We start from the raw sequence: 25,943 nt of genomic DNA on the forward strand, positions 1-25,943 counted from the left end.
TACTGTAAGTAGCAACAATACCACTGAAATGCTTGATCACTGGTATTGGGTTGGGTTGAAATAAGGGTCCAATGGAATTTTATACCTGGCTCACTATCAGCACTACCACTCAGGAAACTACACTGCCGCAGTCAAAAACCTTCTTTGGGGCTTATTCATGGGCTTACCTAGTGGCCCTGAATGAGTTAGACTGCTTGACTCCATTTGAAAGTGGGCACTTTCTGAGCCTCACTTCAGGTTACCTTAAGCTACCAATTATAACTCTATAGTTGGTAGTCTAAGTAGCCTGAAGTGAGGCTCAGAAATCTAGAGCCAGACCTGTGTATACTTATTCATAAAAGTAGTTTGGATTAAGTATCTTAATGTAGAGGAAGGCAATATTTCTTTATCATATTATTGCTAGGTATCTGAGATGGGCAACAGAGAAAAACTATGGTGTAATCCCTCGTTACATTTGTGACATAATTTAATAATCTGAAAGGACTCATAACTAATCCTGGCCTTGCTGAGCACTTAACACATTCTTGCCTATTTTGCATATTTGTTTGCAGCTATCATCCCTATCCAGATGTTAAATGCAACTTCTACAGAAGCTGATCACCAATCTCTGCCTTAATGGAAGGACCAACAAGGTTCTTTAATTATACCTTCAAAACATGAATCTTATTTCTATGAATGCTACTTGTGAAAATTGTGTTTTCCATCTAGCTAAGAAGTAGAAGAATCCAGTTCTTGCTAGGAGATAAGCAGATTGTGTTATACTCTTCTTGCCTGTTTCAGAGAATCAGGGCATTGGAGATAATGCTTTTCCCCACTCCAGTGAAGTTAGATTTTTGCTTTTCAGAACAGTGTATGTGTGTTGAGAAGGCTGATATGCTTTATCTTCCTAAGTTTTAACATTAGACTATATCTATTTCAAGTTACTGTGCGTTTTCCTTTATATGTGTCAGTGTTTCTCCATTCAAATTAAATGTATGGAAAATGAACACATGGAAAACAAATACTTTTCCCAATACAGGTAGTCCTCAGTTAATGGCTGGTTGCTTAGTGATCATTCAAAATCATGACCTATCTGAAAAGAGGGGGATTTACGTAAATGCAGCTGTTTGCTGTGTCCCACGGACACATGATGATGCAAGGGTAAAAAAAATGAAGACATGGACTCCATCATTGCTTCAAATAGAGATTGTGGGTAGAGGATAGTGGAAGAACGGATAGAAAAAGGAAGAAAGATAGGATAGGTTATAGGAAAAGGCAAAACTATGGTTAGAATGGGATGTAAAAGATTTGTGGGGGAGGGAGGGAGGAAGAGAGGATGTGTGTGGAAAAAATGTTTTGACAAAAATGAATGGATTATGTTCCAGCTGTGAAAAAGAACAATTGGTTGTATTTGAAGAGAATTGTAGGTTGTAAGCAACACGTTTTAGAGGCTCATACCATTATGTTGTAGTGGGGTACCTGGGAAAATTCCTTGCTTTATAGCTTTACCTGTTTTTCATTTTTGTAAAAAGAGTTTCTGGTAGATCAAAACCCTGGATATTCATTAAAGTAGGGTTTACCTTTGGGTCTAAGACTCTTCTCCATATTATGTTTCTTTGCAGAACTTGCATGTCTTGAGTCACGGCAGTCATTGTGTGATGGCACTGTGCCACTTTCAAAATTCCAGATTTGCCCAGTGACTTAAAAATGTTGGAGGCCTTTGAAATATGCATGTGAATACTTCTAAAAGCAACCTTTAGTCATTCATTTAGCTCAGAGAGTAGTAGCTGTAATATTGAAAATATGGCTATGGGACATATTTCCTTGTCACATTTTTCTCATGTATTAGGCAATCAGTTTTTCAGACATCAATAGCGAAATATTGCAAAACATAGAAAGAGCTGTGGTTTTTTTTTGAGAAGTTATCAATGGGACGCCGTATATTGATTCCAGTTGGATTAAGTACATATCATGTTTACAAAAAATCCTGACATTCTCAGAAAAGGTTACGTGCTTTCTGTTGTTTAGACAGAAAAAAGATAGCTATTTATTATAGTAATTTTTCATAGATACATGGTTACCTATCTGGATCTATGAAACCATTTCAAAATGCTGCAAGAAATTGACTCCAATTATCTTTGTATGCAAAGGGATAATTTTCAAAGACAAAAATGAGAATTGGATAATTTAGTGCCATTTCTGCTTTTGGAAATCATCTACATCTGTTTACATATTCATAACAAATCAACTGTCCTTTGACACTTGCTCTATTAAAAACAGACTCCCAAGGTGAAAAGATCTAGCTAAGTTTTATACCTAACAGAGCAACCTATTCCCATTTTAGCATCATGAAGTTACAGGTAAGGAAGCATCTTCTCCTGTTTGTATCCAAAGTAACTTGAGAAGTTAGACTGGCGTCATAGTAATTTGCCATTATTTCTGTGATGTGGTGTCTAAATTGTGGGATTGTTTATTGTCCTTTGTCTAAGGCAGATTAGAAAACATAGTTTAGAAGTTACAACAATTCATTCTATATATTTGTTTTAACAGTTACAGTTAAAATGTGTTTTTGTTTAAAAACAGTGGTATAATACATATATAAAGATTAGTGCTTTTAAACAATGCAAGGACTTGTATTGATTGTTAGATATGCAAGAGTATCTTTATCTTCCTGTTAAACATGCTGTACAGTGTGCAATGCCTTTCCTTCCATTTAGGTATCCCTCTGTTCCCAGTGTCCTCACATATGAAGAATCTCTCATCCACCAATATAAACAGCAAAAGGCAAACTCAGCCAAGCTGTACTTTGACTTCAAGGTTGGCTGCCAAGCAGCAGAAAATTAAAGAAAACTGGAAGACAGATGGGCTGTGCATGGATGAAGAAGAGGATTTCCAGGCTGCATCCCTGTTGCAGAAACACAGCGAGTGTGAGAAGCCGCCAGGGAAACGTCAGTGTAAAACAAAACATTTGGCACTGCAGGAGAGGAGAACAAGGTCATCCTTGACTGGAGATGACATAACAGATACTGAAAGCATTGAGGAGAAGGTATCTTTTTATCATGACTCAGTTGCCATTACTATCAGATTGATAAAATCACCCATATTAAATTCTTAAAACAGCTCCTTTTTGTGGTAACTCAGGGTTCATTCAGCTTTCTCCTAGGACAAATTACAAGATTTCATGGAAATCTTGTATATGGATATCAAACTTTTAAGTGGTAGCACTGTAATTGAGAAGATAACACTACCATACACTTTAAAAAAAAAGGAAAGATTTACAATGAATTATTGAGGGTAGATGGAATGAGGTATGGAATTCAGTGCAGATTTTGACAGGTTACAGTTAATGAGAATTTGAAATCAACTAGAGGCTCCTTCAGATTGAGATTCCTCACCACTCAAATCACTTAGGTGCAAACTGTATGATTGCCTTGCAGCAGCAGCAGACTCCCTCATTATTGCCTCTTTTTTTCAGCCCTCACAGCTGCAGATTGCAAGTACACCTCAGGAGATTGCTCCAAGTCGTCCCATGCCCCCAGAAGCTCGAAGACTTATTGTCAATAAGAATGCTGGAGAAACTCTTTTGCAAAGGGCAGCACGACTGGGATATGAGGTAAGCATTGTTTCTGAAGATCACTATTTTGAATTAGAATATGGGAAATGTTTGGTGTCACATGATTTTTATTGCTCACATGTTTAAGAATCTGTATTCCCTCTTGACACGATGAAATAACTTGAGACCCTCTGCTTTGGTTTTTCATTCAAGCATGCAATTCGTGTATTTTGTGAGCGGGTTTAGGAGGAAAACCATATAAACCCATGTAATTTAAGCACCTTCAACTTGAATTAGGTGTCCGTCATTGCCAATAAGAATTCAGAGTATGGTGTGCTTTGCAGGATTGGAATCTTGTATAAAGTAAGATAAAGGGTGGGGTAGAGTTAAGAGATCTATATTTCTTTGCTGTATTTACAAAGAATTAGTGATTTGCCTTATTTTCACAGTGTAAGAGTATAAGCATGCTGCATTTTAAGGTTGCTTTAAACATTGCATTGACACACTGTATATAAATACATTTTGGGAGTCATTTCATACTTTTGACAAATATAGAGTCCTTAGAACCTTAGTTTTAGGAGATACACATTGCAGTGGACTATGGATTCCACACGTAATGTGAAAAAACAATATATGAAGCGTATTTGTCTCTCTGTGCAAATTTACTACATTTTAAGGCATTGATCATGTTTTGCGAAAAAGATATATGTTAAATATCAGGTTGGACAAAGTCCTGATATAGCTTGTTTATTTAATGTTTTAATTGAAGAGTTTATTTCTGATGCAGCCAAAAAGAGACAAAGAACAGAAAAGAGGTTATATATATATATCTTAATCAGAAGCAAGAAGCCAAAAATGTTCCTTAATAGGTGAATTTTATTTCATACCTAGGATTTTTATTTAAAAAATGACTTTCTCTTGCTGAAAGAGAGTGAGGAGAGGTTTGTTATGAAAGCCTACATTGAGATGTTAGGTAATGTAGCAAACCTTGTTGTTGTTAATTGCGAAGTCGTGTCCGACCCATCGTGACCCCCATGGACAACGTTCCTCCAGGTCTTCCTGTCCTCTACCATCTTCTGGAGTCCATTTAAGTTCACGCCTACTGCTTCAGTGACTCCATCTAGCCACCTCATTCTCTGTCGTCCCCTTCTTCTATTGCCCTCAATCTTTCCCAGCATTAGGCTCTTCTCCAGTGAGTCTTTCCTTCTCATTAGGTGGCCAAAGTACTTGAGTTTCAACTTCAGGATCTGGCCTTCTAAAGAGCAGTCAGGGTTGATCTCCTCTAGGACTGACTGGTTTGAACGCCTTGCAGTCCAAGGGACTCGCAGGAGTCTTCTCCAGCACCATAGTTCAAAGGCCTCAATTCTTTGTCGCTCAACCTTCCTTATGGTCCAACTTTCACATCCATACATTGCAACTAGGAAAACCATGGCCTTGACTATATGCACTTTTGTTGCCAGGGTGATGTCTCTGCTTTTTAGTATGCTGTCTAGATTTGCCTAGATCCAAATATTTTGTGACACACAAAATATCTAGTTTCCTGCATGGTAAGGTGGTCTGACACCTTATAAATGCAAAGGTCCAATGAAAAATGTGTCTCTGGCTTTAGATTTATTTGGCTTGGACAACAACTTAGTCATTTTCCTTAGCTATAATTGAATGTTATTATATACTTCATTTTGTTAGAAAGAGAAAAGGGAAAATCTGAAATGGGGGGAGAGAAACATAAACCCCTGTTGCATTTAAACACATATTAGCAATCTTGGTAATGGTTTAACTATATCCTAACAAGGCAATGTGTTCTGAATATCTTAATTATATAAATTTGTCTATGTTAAATCAAGCAGGACTGCTAAGCAATTAAAGAAGACTCAGTGATCTTCCTAATTGAGTGGTTACCAAACTGATAAAGGACAATTTCAGGAATTGTGGAAAAGGACTTGGAGTTGAAAGATGGTTAAGAATGCCATCCTTCATCTTTTTTGTCCTATTAGCATTGAGGCTAGCCATGAAAAACCAGTTCTGATTGTTTACGTCAATGTGATAGAGCAGCCAGCAAGTATATAGTATTGCAAATGTTTTTAGGTCCAGACAAGAGTATCAGTCTGGGATCCTATCGCTTAGGAAGTAATCCAAACAATCACTAAAAATGAAGTGGGCAGAAAAATGGAAATTTTCATATTGGGAGTGTGATGCCAGTTTTGGTAAGATCTAAGATTCCTCACTTACATCCTCAGCTGGTAATTCATCTAATTGTGCTTAGCTGCCAACAACAAAAAAGGAGGGAATTCTTTTCTCCCTACTTTATAAGTTTGGGATAAGGTTGAAAGAGTGAGAAATGGGAAAGGAGTGGAGTAAGCTGGGTAGTGGGAAAAGAAAAAATAAGTTAGCAGTGTAGACCTAGGTAGTATGAGAGTCCGTTTCACAAAGAATTCCCTCATGGACTCTCAAAAGTGACAGAGCCTTTGCTTGCAAGAATGCATGAGATATCATGAGAAGGCAAAAAAGGCAGTTGGGGGACTTAGTCTTTATTTGTTTACTTTTGTATGCAATGTTTCTATCAATGCGTTGCTAATGAAGGGGGAACTGTAAGATCCAATTTCTCAAGCCTGCTTTGGTACTTGTTTCTGAACCCTTGTTTTTTTTGCCTAAGAGACAAAATGTGGACTAGGAAGGAAGGAGTCTGACTAAGCTAGTATAATGTAGATCCCCTTCTTTATAAAGGGGGAAGGGAGACAGAGAAAAAAGTCAAAATGGCAGCTGCATCCATGCAGTTGAAGTCCTGCTCCCTTTTAATGTGTGTTAGCCATGCCATCATCTTAACTTTTTTGACCTCCCCCACAGATGCCCTTATCCGTTTCCAGGTATTGATGCATATATAGCCAGACCAGCCAAGGTGGCAAATATCAACAAGCAAATGCAAAGTGTATTTCTTTTTAATTTATATTCCCCCTGCACTCAGAGATGTAGACATTTGATTGAAGACTTAGCATATGATTGCTGCAGAGGGAATAGGACACGATTGAACGGGACCAATTATTACAGGTCTTCCTGGTCTAATAGAACACTGAGATGCCAGCTATTAGAGAAGCTAATTCTGAACTTCTGTTTCCTTTTAACACCACAATGCATCCATAAGAGTTTAGTATCTCCTTATTCATGCATGTGATGCCATTTTAAATGAATAACTATTTAAACTTCTGTTGATTACTGCAATACAAAACTGCTGCAAGTGAAAATCTTGCCTGACTTCCTAAGATCTGGGTGGCTTAATTAATTCAAAATATATTCTGTGAGGTTTCGGTAAAAATAAAGGACAGTGCTGAAGGTCTTTCATGAATAAACAGTGACAAATATCAAATTAAAATTCCCTTTGAAGCAGCTGTAGTTGAATGCACAGTTTGAAGGAAGAGGGAGAGGCATTTGAAGGTGGTGGCTAGATGATAATAAAAATTTGGATCCGCTGTATCTGTCTCAGTTTGCACTTCTTCTTTTCCTCCATGTATATCAACAACCAACAAGCTTGTGGCAATAAAGCTCAATATATTTTTTTTAAAAAACCAAAAAGATATTGAGGTAACTTGACTATTGCTTAATGTCAATGTTTATCTTTCCATGACTAGAGCGCTGTTCTGCAGAAAAGATACCACTGAATACACTGTGGAAAACATGCGTGCCTCTTTCTGTGTAAATTGAACTGCTGTCAGACCTGAAGTTCAACCGCATGTCATATTAGTGTGCAGATGCAGCCTTTTGAGTGGCCTTTCACAACATTACATGGAAATGCTTAACAATAAAACTCTTGAAAATAAATCAGCCAGAAACAATACAGCCAATTTTTTGGATTTGCTGACAAACTCATTTTCTTCATCTCTTGAGTATAATTTGACAAGGAATAAGTTAAGGGATTTTGAAAAATTGTATAAGTTGAGCTTTTTAATTAAAGAAATATTCCTGTAAATGTGTTTTTTTCAACATTCCCTGCTGTAACAATACAGGAACGTGATAGTAAAGACAGTGAATTGTAAGTAGATAGCTAAAGGTAATGGATAGGCTTGTAGAAACAAAATTGGAGGCATCTTTTGTGGTTTCCCCCCCAAGAATTGGATTTATCTTCTGGAATATGTTGTAATGTTTGATCTGCAGAGTTTGTGGACCATCAGGAAACTCTGGCTGCAAAGGCTTTGTATTTCCCTCTAGATGTGTTTACTTTTCTGGATACTGTTCTAGGAACCTCCCTTTCAGAACTTTTCTTTTCTACCACTGCCTCATTTTGAAGGAGAATTTCCAGAATGGAAAATTCCCCCTTCCCCACCTATTTTCTTTAAGTGAAAAACCTCTGATTTTAAAGGTGTCTCCATGGTAACAAACAGGTTTTTTTTTCCTCCCCACCCTTCCCATCTTTCTCCAGGAAGTGATTCTGTATTGTGTGGAAGACAAGGTCTGTGATGTAAATCACTGTGACAAGTCTGGCTGTTGTATTGTAAAGTCCCGTGTTTATTCTTTTAGTGATTTTCTTTGCTGGCTTGAACTGATGATGTACACAGAATACTGTGTACATCACAGTATTTAGGATTATGGACATGGAAGCAGTCTAGTTAAAACGTCAGTGGAGACTATCAAGTGGAACCGCATCTCTGTTTGTGTGTCTGTTGATCTTTCTTTTATTTCACATTCTTATCTTTGAATCACTATTTTAAATACATTTTTGTTTGTATTACATATGTTTTGGCAATGAAGAAGGAATGCATAATTTTAAAAACATAAACCTGACATTAAATGCTAAATATTACATTTATTGTGCTCCATTAAGGTCATTCTAGAATGACCTCGCTAGGCTGCTATCAGAATCAGTGTTTATTAACATAAAAATATATATAAGGAAATAATTATTTATGTTTCTTACTGACTTTGACACAGGCATGTACTCTGTCTGATAAGTACTTTATAGCTTTTGGTTTATGAAAATTCTGATGAAAATATAAATAGGTCAGAAAAGTATAAAAATTGTAATTTATTTTTCTCAGGGCTCCTATTTTCATATTCAAACTAGTCATGGGCTGTCAATCACATTTTTGAAATTCAGCAGAGAAGGCTGAAACCTCTATGAATTAAATAAATCATAATTAAATAGTTAACGGTGTATTTAATTAACTAATCATAAAACTCTATTTTGCTATGTTTTGTGCTGAATGACGTTGGATAAAATCCACTGGGAACTTGACCAGTTCAGTGGTGAGACACTGTATGCAGAATGGGTGCTGTCTTTCAGGAACTATTGTGCAGATTGAATGAATGAGTTTAAACAAGAGGGAAAAACCTGACAAATTTCTCTTTTACACATATTTATTTATTAATATAGGCAAATATTATATTCCTTGATTAATGCAAAATAGTTTTAAGTCTTATCATAATAAGGTACAAATAAGATATCAAATTTTAGGATTGTCATCTAAATTATCTCAGAAAAATTGTAAAAAAGTTTTCCTGAAACTTTGAAAAATGTATAGTAGCCTTCTGCATCTTAAGTTCTACCATTTGTTTTGTCCTGCATGCCTCTATGGTGTGATCAGTTATTGGCAATGATTGATTGTAGGTTAAGCAATAGGAGTGAACTAGTTTGTGGAAGGTTACTGGAGCAGATTTAGGTAGAGATGTTCCAATTCTATTTTAGATTAGTACACAATTAGCTATTCTCATATATGAAACCACAATAATTTCTTCAGAAATTAGAGGAAATGTTGAAGTTGCAGTGATCTTAACAAATCTGATGGCATCACACCAGAGTCTTTCACTAGAGATTTTTAAACCATTATAACCAAATTGAGGAGGATGTACTACAGGTATTTTGATTTTTGGGCTAGGCGACAGAATGCTCATGGGCTGAAATTTCCATACTTGCCAAGAATTGTAACCAAATGAAATCTTGCAATCAAATTTGCACCTTGTTGTGCAAATTCTTTCTTTCAAAATAGTATAAAGATTTTCCATGCGTTGATCTTAATTGACAAGTGATCCTTATCTCCATGAAGTCTCTCGTCAATAATAAAATATTAAGGGAAATCCCAGTAGATAGAGTGGTTTACATGTTATTTCTCAGTGGATTTCCATTTGGTTCTAATAGAACCATAGGAATAGTGATGCATATTGGTGTACCTTTAGCAATAGCACTTAGACTTATATACTGCTTCATAGTGTTTTACAGCCCTCCCTAAGCAGTTTCAGAGTTAGCATATTGCCCCCAACAATCTGGGTCCTCATTTTACTGACCTCGGAAGGATGGAAACCTGAGTCAAACCTTGAGCTGGTGAAGATCAAACCCCTAGCAGTCAGCAGAATTAGCCTGCAATACTGCATTGTAACCACTGTGCCACCATGGCTTTTGTCCTGGGAATAGAGTAAAAGCGAGGAAAAAAAACCAAACCCAAATGATGATTGCCTGCCTTATTACTTTTGATATGTGGCACAAAACTGATATACAGCAAATTTTGCATGTCATTAATTAACATATGATGCAATGAAAGAGGTTTGCATAAATAGAAGTAAAACTAAATATAGTCTTAAGTCTGAAGAGATTTTTGCCCCACAGAAAATTCCACTATATAAAAAAACTGTATTTATATGCATCCACATTGTTTCTTCTGTTAAAGTGAAAAACAATTGTTTCTTGTAAATTAATTCACCCCACTATCCTTCTACATTTATTTGTATGGTAACTCTTTTGAAATTGTTAAATATTTTGTTTGAGATATCTCAGTCTTCCTTCTGGGCTAATCACTGGCTTTCTTTTTCAACCATTTGACTTTATCTGAGATGAGAATTGTATAGTAGCTTCCTTCTTTCCTTTGTAATTCGCTAATAGCCCAATCAGAGAGGTATTCCCAGAATGTTATAAATGGTATGTATATTTCTGCAACAACAATTTGCTCTGTTTTCTTCTTCTTTTTCAGGAAGTGGTTCTATATTGTTTGGAAAACAAAGTCTGTGATGCAAATCATCGTGACAATGCTGGTTATTGTGCCCTACATGAGGCCTGTGCCAGAGGTTGGCTGAGCATTGTGCGACATCTCCTAGAATATGGAGCAGACGTTAACTGCAGTGCTCAGGATGGAACTAGGTTAGCCATTCTAGTTAATCTAAATCTAAATCTTCTGTGCTTCAATATTGCATTAATATATAGTTGCACCTAAGTTGTAATCGTGTTTAAAGAAATGGCGTATTTCTCCCGAAAGGTTTATACTGTATATAGTAGATGCTTTTGTCCTTGTATACTATTCAAAAGTTGATGTGACAACACATTGTCACTTTTGGTACATTTTGGCTGCAAGTCTATATCATCAAAAGCAAAGAATCCTCCAGTTTTTTGTTGTTGTCCTTGTTCCTTCAAGTCAGTGTTGACTCTTAAGAGACTGCCTGGACAAACTCCTCTCCTTTCCATGGCTAGATTCAGAAGTGTTTTGCCATTGCATGCTTTCTATGGTCGAGAGAGAGAGAATGACTGACAGCCAGCTAAGGTGGGACTAGAATTCACTACCTCCACGTTTCTAGCCTCAGGCCTTAACCACTGCATCAAACTGGCTCTTATTACTCCTTTAAGTACTAATAAAAATACAAAGTTTAGACAACAGTAACATGCAAGTTTTTACTAGTCATAAGGAAACAGGCAGTAAACATGCCTTCTCCCAGAAGATTTTTTTTACATTTTAGATCATTCCTCTTCCATTACTATTCCCTTAACTTATTTTGTTATGCAAAGTTCATCTTTTCTAAAGCAGTTTAGTTGTATTTATTTTTGAAAAGTTCTGTAATAATGATGGGTATATTCTTTGAGTTCTTCTGTTTGAATGCTTTATCACTTATCACCTTATCTGGTAACTCAGCTCTAAATTAGCATGTCTGAAAGCCAATAACCTTGTAAGCATTGGCATTTGAATAGAACTTGCAAAGATTTCAAGAAAAAAACCAACCCTTTTTAAAAACTTCTGGGCAGAGATTGTGACCTCATTGATTCTGTAGAGACATTTTGAATATTTGTTCCTTCCATTAGCTAACTAAAGAAAAAGAAAGATAATAATGGGAAAAGGTACATACCTCCACATTGTGAGATTTTTAAAAAAACTAAGCAGTTAGACCTTTATTTTAATAAGATCACTTTACTCAATAAGCCATAGAAATTTTTGTAGCATGTGTTATAAACACAAAATCATGGCTCAAAAAGTAAATTTTCTTCATTCATTGAACCTTTGTTTCATTCCTTGAATGTGCAAAATTCTTATCATGAATTTATTTTACTAAGGATGTTAGTGTTAAATCTATGGGGATTATTTGTATGATCAGACACTGATGTTCATCTTGTAATAAGTGGCAGATTCTGCTATAGTTTACTTTCATCTGCCCTTTGTAATGTACAGAGATCAACCATTGAATTAAAAACAGATTGTACACTTTCTGCATGATTCTGGCAATTTTTCACTGTTTGCTGTGCTATCTCTCCCCCCTCAATCTAGACTAGTCAAATCCATAGTATTATTTACACACCACACATTCACACATTTTCATTTTCACAGCTACTCTTGAAGTGGCACATATGACATCTCTGTTAATGCGAGCTACATTGGCTGCTAGTTTGTTTCTGGGTCCAATTTAAGATATTGGCTATTATCTTTAAATCCCTTTGTGGCTATTATCTTTAAATCCCTTTGTGGTATCTGAGGAACCATCTCACCTCAATGGGAATTCACCTCTCTCCTTCCAACAGAAAGTACCTACTTTAGATTCTATTGGCCAAAGAATTGTAGGTATAGGTGAGATACGCCCCAAACTCCTGGCCTCTGGAAGAGTCTAAAAATGTGGCTCTACTGCTTAACCTGGGGCCCTGACTGGTGCCTAGTATCCGGGGGATGGGTGACAGGGTAGAGTAGATTCTCACCCCAGGTTTCCCATCATCTTGGTTTTTAAATTTTAATTTCTCTATTCAATTTTTCCAATTTAACTTTTTTGAAGCACTTTTGAATTTTTTATTTATATTGTAAGCTACCTAGAATCACTGTATCAGTGAGATGGGCAGCACAGAAAAATAAAATGAAATGAAACAAACAAACAAACAAACAAACAAATGTTAATAAAGGGAAGTGAGGCAACAGCTTGGACACAATATAGGTTGATACACAAAACATAGGTGTTGCCAGAGTAGAAGATACAGATTAAGATCCTGGAAATAGGCTGCAGTACCAAATTAGCTGAAATAATTATCATGATTGATGGAAGGCAATATGTCTGAACTCTGTTTCGGCAAAGTTAATATTAAATGCACTTAACAGAACAAAAATAATTTTGGCAATAACTTTAATAACTCCTGATTTAACTATTGTTTCTAAAACATTTTAACTTCCCCCCTTTTTTGTAATCTTAAGTCTTTTATAAATTTATGATAATTTTTCATGGGTACTTTTCAAGGAAATTGGCTTTAATGGGGGGGGGGGAAACTATACATGGCATACATACAATGATGATGCTAAGCATGTTTTAAACATGTTTTAACTGGATATATTCATAGGAAAGTCCACACATACAAATGTTTGTATCTCATATGATTAATTTTCATGAAAGTAGGTTTAATAGGAAAACATGTTCCCATTGTGTACATCCATATTTACATCCTCCCCAGCACCAACTAAACCAAAGAGGAACCAAGGAGATACTTATGGAGAACACATGGACATAGTCAGAATAGCACTTCAGGCTTGTGGTCTCCAGCAAGTATAATGTCACTAAAGTAATATATGTATAGTCATAAAAACTGGTAGCAAGCCTACCCTATTCTCCATGAATTTATCTAATCTTCTTCAAAAGCCATCCAAGTAACAAGTTATCATTTAATTCTGAGCAGTAAATTCTACATTTCAAGCATCAGTTTAATGAAGTAGTGCTTTACTATTTCCTCATTTTCCTCTTCATTGAATGGCACTGGGTTCTAGTATTACAAGAAACAAAGAAAAACTTCCCCCTATAAATTTTACTGCATATAATTTTATATACACTTCTATGAAGTCCTTCTTTAATTGCTTTTTTCTAAGCTAATAAGCCCAAACTTTCCAAACAGGGAATTTGCTTTGTGCTACTGCTTTTTCCTCCCTTTTCTACATTTTCTCTACCTTTACAATTTCCACATAAAAATAAGTATCGTACAAATTTATATTTCCAGTTAAGATACATACTGTTTCATTTCACAGAGTAAACTTTCATAAGATGAAAACATTTGGCTCTTTCTGAACAAGGAGTAAGCAGTAGCAGAGGGCAAAGTAGAATGAATGAATTTATTTTTGTGGTTAGCTACTGTAGGAAATTTTTCCTGCCCTTGCTATATCTTTGGTTAAAGGTACAGAATTATATTTCTGGTAGAGAATTTGTCAACCTCTTACTCATTTTTTGATTGAGGAAGGGAATCCAGAGCTAGTGCATCTTCAACAAATGCCTATCAATCATCTATCTGAAAATCTCCAGGAAAAGGGAAGCTTTCCTGCATTGTAGACTTCTCTTATTATTAAAAACCTCAATCACATTGTAATTTATAACCCAGATATGATACTTCAATAAAAATATAATTAACTGTGTGCACTAGACAACCCTGACCTTAACGATATGCTTCTGTTTTTGTAAGTTGAGAAAGGCAATTCTAGATGGTAAGTCAAGGAAGGAATAATTGAGTATTTCAGATAATTTATGGATAATTTGTCATCTATAATCAAACAGAATTAGGGATATAAAAGTTGATTGCAGCCGATGGGTTTTGCAACTTCAGCATCAGGCCTACATTATATTTTGTATTTTGTGACATTTCTTCAGTATTATCTCCACTTAGCATACTTTATTAATTAAATTGATAGTGGAAATACTTTTCTCTGTTTTCTTGTGCTCGCATTATAGGATCTTAGTTACCGTTGTGTTTCTGGTAATCTTAGAGAATGGGGAGATGGCTAAAACTGAAATGGGAAGCTAGAATTATACTTTTCTGCCTCTCATTAATTTTTCTTCCCACGTTTTGTTATGTGACTTCCCTGTATTCTGTTGGGTGTTATTTTTTTTGTTAAATGTTATTGCTTGTTACTTCACTTGTTCAACATTTCTATTTAAGACCGGAGTGTGCTGAAATGTTTATCTACTTTTAGAGTTTTACTTTGCTGTATTCTGTTTCATGACAGTATCCTAAAAAGCTAATGTTTGTGAGAGAAATTATTAGCTGGCATGATTTCTGTGGCTGGGTTTCACCTAATATACTACAAGAAAAAAACCACTTGAGTCACTTAAACTCTTATCTGTTAAGCAGCTCATTCGTTGAAAAATAGAACTTCAAGGCAAGGGCACAACACTGGATACCTGGTTTAAATGACATTTGCACAGTTTACGAAGAAACAGTAAGTTGGAAAGCATCTGCGTATGCACTGGGGGTCTTTCCTTGACCTCTGAGTTACTATAGTGTTTGCAAAAGAGATTGGGCAATGAGTACTATAGAATAACTGGATGCCTGCAGCAGCTGAAAGAGAATGCAGTTTTGTGGGCTTTAGGATGAGTGAAGGTGCTGCCTAGAAGAGACAGGCACTTTCAAGAGTGATGTGATTTCCGCAGGCAGGGAGCCAAGAGGAGATTCGAATAAAACTGACTCTCAGGTGCCATAATCTTAAGGATAGCTCTCACAAGGTTTTCCCCTGGAAGGAGGAAAATGAATACAACAGGTCTTTCAGCATTTTTTCTGTTTAGGTAGAGTTGGTGTAGTACTGATGTATTCAGAACTAAATCAGAGAAATCTGTTTTTGTTTAAAGATGGGGATTTGGGCATATACCACTGGAATTGTACAGATTTGTTCTATGAATCTTTTATTGGAAGAGGCATAACTGGAACTGCTAAATGTCTTGTTTTTCCTCTATTCTTTTCAACACTGATAACTATATGTTTATTTATTTACAAGTAAGATTTCTAAGACCACCCAATTCTAAGAGACAAGGCAGCTCATAGAATTAATACTAAAAGGTATAAAACAGCAGGCAGAAGAGAAGAAAATGTTTGTTATTTTAGTAGAACAAAACACATACAAACAATCAATAAAACCTCACATGTAGAGAATTTATGTCCCTCTCACAGTTTGGGAGGGGGGGGAGTCATATTTAAAGCATTCTTAAAGCCATTTAAATCTCTGGGCAGTACTGTTCCAGAGGGCAGGGGCTGCAACTGAGATGGCACACCTCCAGGGTCCCATTAGATGACATTGTTTAATGGATGGGATCCAGAGTTTGCTGATTTGTGTCTGATCTGAGGGGCAGGCAGAAACAATGGACAAAGATGGTCCCTTAAATAAATAGCTCTTGCATGTTCATGTAAGCATTTCTGAACAACAGACTCTTTATCTTCCACCCAGAAGCCCACTGGTAACCAGGGTGGGATTAATAGTTCCAAGTTTTCAGGAGTTAAAGGGTGAAAGTCTTCCCATATAACTGAACAAGACTGTGCCTCAGTGACCCAGTCAAGGGTCCAGTTTAAGAAGATATGAGTGAATTTATCTAGGATATTCCTCACACTGTCCTTATATGTATTGCTGTGGCTCATCCTTCCCCATCAGGAAAGAGGTCACTTTAAAATGGGCTATTGGTTGGCAGTCTGTAGATAAGAATGGTAAGAATTGAAAAATATTTACATTTTGCTACTCTTATGTAATCCTGAAATGGGCTCTTAATTATATTGGATCAAATTCACTGTATGTCTTCCTTCAATGACACTCTAGGTATCTCTTCTGCCATTTAATTTTACTGAGCCTTCTGAGATTAAAGGGCAGGGAGAGGCCTTGTAGGGGCTACCCAATTCAAGCGTCCCATAAAATGCTTATTCCAAGTAGAAAAAAAGGGGCTCAGTCAAACTGTCCAATAGATTCTCAGTAAAAAAAAATAAACCCCCTCAACCCCCCCCCCCAGAGACATCAGAGACAGAGTGATTAATGGTTTCCACGTCCCAGAGTATGGGAGATGAGTGGGAGGGCAGCACCAGCAAGCCAAAAAGCAATCAGAGACTAAGCTGACCATGACAAAGGAATAATCAGAAAGTCTTACACCGTCAAGACAAAAAATAAATATATTTGACCACCTGCATGAATTAGGTCCTGGGTGATCTGAATCAAGTCTATTGTTGCCATGTTGGCTATGAACTTGTGTGCCACCTTTGTGCCACAAGAGGGCAGGTTGAAGTCTCCTAGAATTGGAGCATGGGATACTCCATTGCCAGGTCCATGACTGAATTGAGCAGCTCTGGCAAGGATTTTCTGTGCAGCTGGGAAGTCAGCAAAGCAGCAAAAACTCATCTGCTTCTTAGACAACAACTTCAGCTCCAGGGATTTTATATCCAGTTATGTGCAGAGAGCTTAAGGCTTCCTGGCTAACAACTGCCACCACGATCTCTGCTATGGAGTCGTGACTGGTGCCAAACCTGAACCACAATTGGGCATATTTCGGAGAAAGGAACATCACTTTTTGGCACACTCAGGTCTTGGTAATGTGTGCCAGATTAACTGACTCATTCATAATCAAATCATGGGTGAAAGCACCTTCTTACATCCTGCATTTAGTGGCAACAGCCAGTGACTAGCACCACTGGTGACCTAATATTAGAGATGAATACTGAGAACTGGAAGGCCAATCAATCTCAGATAACCAACACTTTCTTATGAGTAGCCCATTCTGACATTCCCATCGTCTTTTATCATTCACTACCCTGATGTTAAGTGCTTGTGATGTTTCTCCCCTGCAACTCAGCTACTTCCCAAATCCTGTCTTCCCTCTCCCAGCCCTTGGGGCCACCTTATCTCAAGGGTTCCTCCCTATCTCATATTCCACTCTACAATTCACTCTCAACAACATCAAAGTTTACCATCCTTGGCTCTCTTTCTGCCTTAGCCCTGTTTTATTGGTTACCAATTTAAATAGCAACATTTTCTTCATTGCATACATCTCTTTCACTTTGCTGATTAACTATGCATGTATGGTATGTGGGAGTATGTGTTTATATACAGTACTGTAGAATGTGGGTGTAAAGAAGATGCAAGAATTGCTCTGTTATAAGGAGATAAATGTTTCTGAAACTATTACAATTAGCTGCCTAATTTCTTGCATTATTACTTTTGTCTACAGTATAGAACAGTGTTTCTCAATCTTGGCAATTTGAAGATATGTGGACTTCAACTCCCAGAATTCCCCAGCCATTCTGGGATTTGAAGTCCACATGTCTTCACGTTGCCATGGTTGAAAAACATTGCTACAGAAAATATGTAGTTGGTTAATACAGTGAGCAGCCATGCTTCACAAGTCATAATCTATCCCCTATATTTTTCTTCTCTGTCAATAAACGATATTTTTACTCTCCCAGGCAATATTCAAAAATAGGAAGTAGAAGGGGTCACTCACTAGTGGGCCTTTGTTAAAAGTTGTACAGTTGATGATAGCATATAGCTGTTAATGTCCAATTTTATGAATATATTAAACTTAAAGTTTAAGTATGAAATGTACATGTGCGTGAAAGTCTTATGATTTTGTGTTTAGTTAGCTTGTTAACTTAATTCAAAAAATCTGCAAAAGGACTCAAATTCAAAAGATTTCTTTTCCTGAGGCCATCTATGCTTTTATCAAATTTTAAGTCTGCTATCCTTTTAATGAATTCTGAGCAGTCAAAACACAATATAAAACATACAGTCCCACATGTAGCCTGGCTCCATGCCATATAGGTCTTTAAAGTGAGAAGCAACACCTTAAAATACACTCTGAAGCTAATTCGAAGCCAGTGTAGCTGAGCAATGTCTTCCAATCAGGAATAGGCACAACTGGCACACAAGATGTGTTTGTAAAACAGTCCTCCTAGATATAGCTGATACCTGCTCCTTGAGCAAGAGCAGTGAGTCCAGGAGGACCCTCCTACTCCAATTGCCCACCAACTCTTCCTGGGGGAATATAATTCCATGAAGAGTTTATGATGGAAAATAACTAGATATGGGTGGCACTTAAATCCACAGCCATTCAGTCTTGTCAGGGTTGAGTTGAAGCCAGTTTTTCCCCATCCAGACACACAGCTTCCAGCTAGTGGGAAAGCATTTTAATAGCATTTCTTGGATGACCCGGGACAGTGCTATACAACTGAGTGTCATGTTGAAATTATATCCCTTGCCAATCCCGGTGAGCCAGTCACATGGGGTGGACAGCCTGCATTGCTCCCTCTAAAATAAGTGTTTTATTTGCCCAGTGTGAGATCAACCCCAGTATGTATTTGTATAAGATCAGTTCTATAATTAGTAGGGAATAGCAAAACAGTATTAGAAAAGAAAGAGGAAAGATGGGTCTCACAGAGCAGATCTTATAAAAACTAGTTGATATTTTCAGGTGCAATACAGGTAGTCCTTGATCAATGACCATAAGGACCACTTGTTCAGCAACCATTTGAAATTGTGATGGTACTCTCAGGTGTGAACAACGAGACCCACACGTGCAGAATTCAAGCTAACTTGCCTATAAGAAAGGAATCTCCCCGGTCTGGCAGCCTACCCCTGGGAACAATGAGACAAGGCTTCAAGGAACTGAGGGGTGGTGGTGGCCATAGCCCTTTTGTGCTTGCAGAGCAACTCTGGGCTACCTCCGCATTTGATTCCTCCTCCCTGCCAGGCTGGATGCTTCCCAACAGGTGCTGAACAAGTGCTACTTATGACCAGTCCTTGAAGTTCTGGTCATTGCATATGATTGTGATCTGGGTGCTTGACAACTGGCTCACAGTATCCCATGATCACATAATCACCATTTGCCACCTTCCCTGCTGGCTTCCCACCAACAACTGGGGAAGCAGGCAGGGAAGGTTGCAAGTTACTCCCACCTGTTTTTCTTCCAAAGTCTCCCCCCACCCCAAGATCTTGTACTGCATAGTGCAGGCTTGCCCCTTCTTTAGCCTGCTTGCACTTGTGCAGCATCACAACATCTCCTATTCAACTTACTTCCATGTGTGTGGCAGTGCAGCAACCCTTCCACAGTCATAAGGTCTTCGCTGAATGACGTGCAATTTTTACTTAATGGCAACGGGGATTGCCAGGATTGTCATCTTTAAGTGATGTGGTCATGTGACATGCTTTACAACCTTATTGTTTAACAATGGAAATTCTGCCCCAATTACTGTCTTTAAGTGAGGAGCCTATAGGCATCAGTGCTGAAGAAAGATTTAGTTGGTAGTCCAAGTGGCTTTCATACATAAAAATGAAACAGATGCCATTTTATTTTTGATTTCAATTAATACAAGGTCTTAGTTAAGCCCTGTGTGCACATTTTATTTTGTAGAGATTTCTAACAATATTAGGGTTTAAAATTATTATGGTTTTTTTACTTTAATATCAGAATTCTGATTCAGATAAAACAAAATTATTCTAACAAAGGCATATTTGCTTCTAGCTTCATTGTCCTCTATAATTCCATTGAGTGAAGATCTTGTTTTTTTATCCACAGTCCTAAATATACCCACATGTGTGTGGTATCTGTAGTCATTCAGACATATTTTAAGAAATTATTCAGCATAACCTGATAGCATATTTTTACATTTACTTCTAAGGGTTTCAACCAATAATTGTTAATTTTACCTGTATAGTTTTTACTCTTTTCTTGATTCATAAGCCAGAAGTTGCTAATAGTTATTGTACATTTTGAATGAAACTAAGTTTGTATAAAATTGGAAAACATTAAGACAGCTACTTGTTTGGGGTTTTGAGGAGTTAAATTTTATAAAGCAAAACTATGATGTGAATGCTCAATATATTGTTTACACATATATATTGTTTACACATGTACCAATATGCCAATACTAGGGGGTTTGATTGTTATTCAAAGATGTTTATTTAAATATAACTTTCTCCAAGGAGCTTGCTGTTTAATAGAGTATATGTATATTAGTTTCAGTTCCTGAAATAAATTAACAATATATTTTAAAATGTGAGAAAAGCACTTTATGCAGTAGTCCTCTTCCTCATCATGTACTACTTGCTTTAAATGGAGACAGAACATAACTTATTACATTGTGTGGATTTAAAACAAAAGTTTCTCTCTTCCCTTCCTAAGGCCTATCCATGATGCAGTGGAAAATGATCACCTAGAAATTGTCCGATTGCTCCTTTCTTATGGCGCTGACCCTACGCTTGCTACATACTCAGGTAGAACAATTGTGAAAATGACACACAGTGAACTGATGGAGACTTTTCTAACAGGTGTGTAGACTTTTGTTTGTCCATTTGCAATTTGATATTCTACAAAACATAAATTACTCTTCAGATAACAGTAAAAGTAAGGATTGTGGGGTTCAGATATTTTGTTGCCTAACTTACAACAGAAATACAGAGTTTTTTTTCATAGTATTAGTATTGTGATTTAAAGTGTTAATATCTTAGTCTTCCGAGTAGCTCATAGATCTCTTCATCTGTGGTCATCAACAGTGGCCAATATTATGATGTCATCCAAATTTTGGGATGCGGGAAGAGATGTATGAATAACCAGTATGAAATATACAGTCAGGGACATTTCTTCAATTAGTATTCTACTTTCCTCTTTTTCATACCTTTCCATTTATATCTTTTGCAATTGGAAATACTAAAGCTGTTTTCTCCAGAACAAAATAGTCTTACTCGAGTATTAATGCAATTACCAATTAAAATGAATAAAGCAACAAATACTAAAAATAGCAAAAATAGTATTAAGGGTGTACATACTTGAGCTGGGGAAGTTCTCATACTTTGGATGCCATCACTGGAAGACTTTATCTCTAACTAGAAAATCCATGATATCTTGGATCATCCTTTCAGAGATATTTGCTTCCCTGATTGCTCAATACCTTCAAGAATGGCAGAGCTTCTAATGTATTGCCTTCACTGAAAAAGTTGGGATACATTCAGAGATGTATCTGTCTGGAAAATAGCCCAAGTTGAACTGTATAACATAGTCAAACATCAGCACAGGAAATGTTTTATGACATATTATGGCAGAAACTGTTTTATGATAAGTTTTATGTCATAAAAATGTTTCCATGTGAGTCGTGGGTCCTGGGTTTTGGACACATTCTGTAACTTAGCTCACCTGAAGTACCATGGTTCAGATTGATGTGCTACAGTGCACCTTAGTTCCTGATGAGAAGTTTGACTTACTTTCTTTCTTTCTTTCTTTCTTTCTTTCTTTCTTTCTTTCTTTCTTTCTTTCTTTCTTTCTTTCTTTCTTTCTTTCTTTCTTTCTTTCTTTTTCTTTCGTTTTATATGCTGCCCATCTCACTGTCAAACAACTCTTGAGTGTTTACTCTACAGCTCATGTATATCCTGGTAGACTCCCATTCATCCAAGTACTAACCAAATCCCACTCTACTTAGCTTTTGGGAGGGATCAACTAAGTTCAGGTTTGCATTGTCACTTGTGCTTTCAAAGTTCTAGGCATCAAAAGAACGGTCTAGTGATTAAGGTGTGAAGATCTTGGCCTGATTGTGTAGCAAGTGTAGCCTAAATTTTATAGTCATATCTTCAGAATCAATTTGAAGCACACAAAACTGAAATACTGAAAATGGGATTTGGAGATTGCTGAAAAGTAAATGAAAGTAGAATAATTATATTTGAAAAGAAATAAGATACTTGATATTACTTCACTTAGAGTTCTGCAGTATTCAGATTGTTACTTTATGTTAATACTGTATGTTTTCAGATAAGCATAAAACCTCTCTGGGTTATATTTTGTCATGCTATGATTGCAAAACTTCCCATCTTTGGCTCCCCCCCCCAATATTGTATTGTTGTATCTCTCTAGAGTATTTAACTGATCTCCAAGGTCGTGATGTTGATGACCCTGGCTTGTCCTGGGACTTCTATGGCAGCTCTTTGTGTGGTAAGAAGACATGGTGTTTTGGGGTTTTTTTTGGTATTATTTCAAAATGTGTGCATGTATATGTATGGGGAGGGGGCAGAATTCACAGAAGGGAGAGCAAGTAAAAAAAAGGAAAGGGAGAAAAAGCACTGTATGACAAAGGGTCTTCAATTATTTTTGTTTTTATTTAAATAGAGCCAAAAGGTGAATCAGGATTTGACATTCTGTCTAATCCACCTGGCCCAAATGATGAAGATGAAGATGGATTTAATGATATCTTTGAGTTTGAATTCTCAGATGTGCCTCTCTTGCCATGTTATAACATCCAAGTGTCTCTTTCTCAAGGGTAAGCACTATTGTTGTTTATACTGAAGGGGAAGATGTGTGTGTTAATGTATAAATATCTGAGTTATTATTGACATACTCAGGGCCATCTTTTTGTCTCACTGAATGCAGTGAACCTTTCACTATTCAGTCTGCTAGAAATAGGTTTCACATCCTATGTATTTTTAACATAAAAACTCCCTATAGATTGGCTTCCTTAAAACAGGAATTAGAATAGAATAGAATAACAGAGTTGGAAGGGACTTTGGAGGTCTTCTAGTCCAACCCCCTGCTTAGGCAGGAAACCCTATACAATTTCAGACAAATGGTTGTCCAATCTCTTCTTAAAAACTTCCAGTGTTGGGGCATTCACAATTTCTGGAGACAGGTTGTTCCATGGATTAATTGTTCTGTCAGGAAATTTCTTCTTAGTTCTAGGTTGCTTCTCTCCTTGATTAGTTACCATCCATTGCTTCTTGTCCTGCCTTCAGGTGCTTTGGAGAATAGCTTGACTCCCTCTTCTTTGTGGCAACCCTTGAGATATTGGAACACTGCTATCATGTCACCCCTAGTCCTTCTCTTCATTAAACGACATACCCAATTCTAGCAACTGTTCTTTATATGTTTTAGCCTCCAGTCCCCCGATCATCTTCGTTCATATTCAATGTAAATATATTTCTGTGTGTGAATGTATGCTGATATTGCAGACATATTCACAAGATAAAACTTGTGGTTTGGTGCAGCTTATGAAAACAGACCACAGTTGGTTGAGAACAGGACATGGGGAGGGGTGGAGGGGAAAGAGAAAAAATACTGTCCCATTGTGTGAACAGATGTTTGCTTGTTTAAAACTGGATTTCATCCATGAGTTTACTGGAGCGGGGAGCAGGAAGTGGACGGAAGAGTACAGAGACTAACCTATTTTTTAAATCTCTTTGCCTTAAATAGAAATGTATATAAAATTATTACTAGCAATTGATTGAAACCTCTCATCATCTTGTCAATATTTTACTTTTGTCTCTAGACCACGGAACTGGTTTTTGCTCTCTGATGTAACAAAGAGGCTGAAAATGTCACCCAGGATATTTCGCTGCAGTTTCCCAAATTTGGAAGTTGTCAGTGTTGCAGAAGCAGAATTTTTCAAACAGGTATCTTTGAGTCAGCTGTTTGCTTCCCAAAAGGATCTGGAAGCTTTCAGCCCAGAAGGCAAGGAACTGTTGGACTTGGTAGAATTTACTAATGAGTTACAATCTTTGCTTGGAGCCTCACTTGAATGGTTGCATCCAGATGAAGAAACTGATATTCATTGGTGAATCTCCCAGCTTCTTAATGTACAGTTCTGTGTAAGATATTTCTTTATGTATATGTGTTACTGCAGTTGTTTCTGTAAAGAAAAGGATACTGTTAAATAAAAGAGCTTTCCTCTAATACACATACACACACACAAACACACTCACAAATATATCAGATGGGTGGACTTTTGGAAGATTTTTTTTTTAAGAGACCACTCTGTTTTTACAAATTATAAAATTGGTAAAAAGTGTGTGCACATTCCTTTAAGTGCAGACAAACTTTGGTATAGATTTGTTTTTACATGGAACTTTTTTTAAAAACAAAATAGCTTTGTTTCAAACAAAGCACTGGTTACATAAAGATGCCTATTATAGGTGATGTGATCAATATTGTAAGCTTGGGAAAGTTTATTGGGGGAGGCACTTCATTATATTTTTGTTTTTGTTTACAAAAATTCCTGCTTTGGCCAGGTACACACTATTGAATACAATTCAGTAGACTGTAATATAAATTAAAACCATACACATGCACATCTACTAATTGTGTGAACTTTTATATCCTAATTTAAAGATGTGAAATTTACTTTTCACATGGCAAACTGGATTGTTTATATATATATGTATATATATATATATATATATACACACACACACATTTTATATGTGTGTGTTTAAACATTTGATGCTCTTTATTTAAAAGAAAACTTTGAACTATTTTTCTGTAAAATACTGAAAACTAACCTATGTTGAAGTTGCTTAAAACTGTACAGAAGCTAAATCTTTTTTCTGAATTGTGTGTTTATGTTTGAGATTTGTGTTTTAACTTTGTAAGTAAATTCTTCTGCCTTTGTATTTATATTTTACAAAAAAAGATGCTAAAGGCAATAAAACTGTTGAAAAAGCAATGCTGAAATAACAAAAGTTTTCTGTATGACCTTTGAGTGAACTGAGAACCCAAATGGTATCTCTTTTTTCCCATGAGTAAAAATGTGTACAGTCTTTACCCAGAAAGAAAAGTCAAGTCAGTCTTCAGTCATATATAATCCGTCTTCATTCAAAATTACAAACAAATACACACATACACATACATACCCCCCCCCCTAAAAAGCTCAAGATTTGGCTGTAGATGTCTGTAGATGGGATGGGGAGAGGGATTGGAAGTGACAAAACATGTATCATGAAGTTGTAACACAAATTCTAATCTTTACATACTTACATATAACATTGCAGAGTTTGTTTGTTTTTTTAAAAATGTTTTTTGTACCAAGCACATTTTGTAGTTTTATATCTGCATTGTTGACGTGTGGGTTTGGCCTTACGTTAAGTCCAACATTAATTACTTTTTCACAATGTTGGACACAAGCAGCAGCGTTACAAGCACCGTATCATATTAGATGTTAGATTTGTTTTCTTAAATATTGTGGAAATATTTTTAGGAGTATCTCTTTTCCTATCTCCTTAATATTCAGCATAATTGGCTGGTGAGAGAATTTGCTAGAGAAAACACTTGTGTCTACAATTATTCAGCAGAAAGAAGATAAATTTGGACAATTTGGTTGGTGGGTGTAAGGATTCGGTTGCTCAGTGGAGAATTATCTGTGGTGGCTCTAAGCTGCTGAACGAAGTCTTGTAACCCTTCCTCAGCAGCTGTGCATTTCTTCACTGGTTGTACTGCATATTCTTCATCATCTTCTGCTGCTTACTGGAGATGAGAAGGCCCTCCTCTATAAAAGCACTATAATGGGCAAAGCATGATTTGTTTTGGAACACCATAATTTTTAGCTTTTTCAAAAATAACTATAGATGAATTGCTTGAAAAATCATCTAGAACAAAGTCACACAAAGATGCTAAATTATGGTTTAAATACATTTACACATCAGTTTCAAATCCTTTGTTG

The 25,943-nt window shown here is 36.6% G+C and overlaps 1 protein-coding gene across 1 annotated transcript in view; it reads left to right on the plus strand.

Moving 5' to 3' along the window:
* Positions 1-24,946, plus strand: part of BCOR (BCL6 corepressor) — a 34,406-nt gene extending 9,460 nt beyond the window's left edge. Inside the window, exons 8-14 of the mRNA XM_015814911.1 lie at positions 2,697-3,025; positions 3,455-3,592; positions 10,483-10,649; positions 20,654-20,799; positions 22,373-22,450; positions 22,625-22,775; positions 23,778-24,946. Coding sequence (XP_015670397.1) covers positions 2,697-3,025; positions 3,455-3,592; positions 10,483-10,649; positions 20,654-20,799; positions 22,373-22,450; positions 22,625-22,775; positions 23,778-24,066 — 1,298 coding nt within the window. The 3' untranslated portion in view covers positions 24,067-24,946. The remainder of the gene's footprint in view (positions 1-2,696; positions 3,026-3,454; positions 3,593-10,482; positions 10,650-20,653; positions 20,800-22,372; positions 22,451-22,624; positions 22,776-23,777) is intronic.
* Positions 24,947-25,943: the final 997 nt, after the last annotated feature.

Source organism: Protobothrops mucrosquamatus, unplaced genomic scaffold (genome assembly GCF_001527695.2).
Source record: "Protobothrops mucrosquamatus isolate PMUCROS unplaced genomic scaffold, P.Mucros_1.0 scaffold294, whole genome shotgun sequence".
Lineage (NCBI taxonomy): Eukaryota > Metazoa > Chordata > Lepidosauria > Squamata > Viperidae > Protobothrops > Protobothrops mucrosquamatus.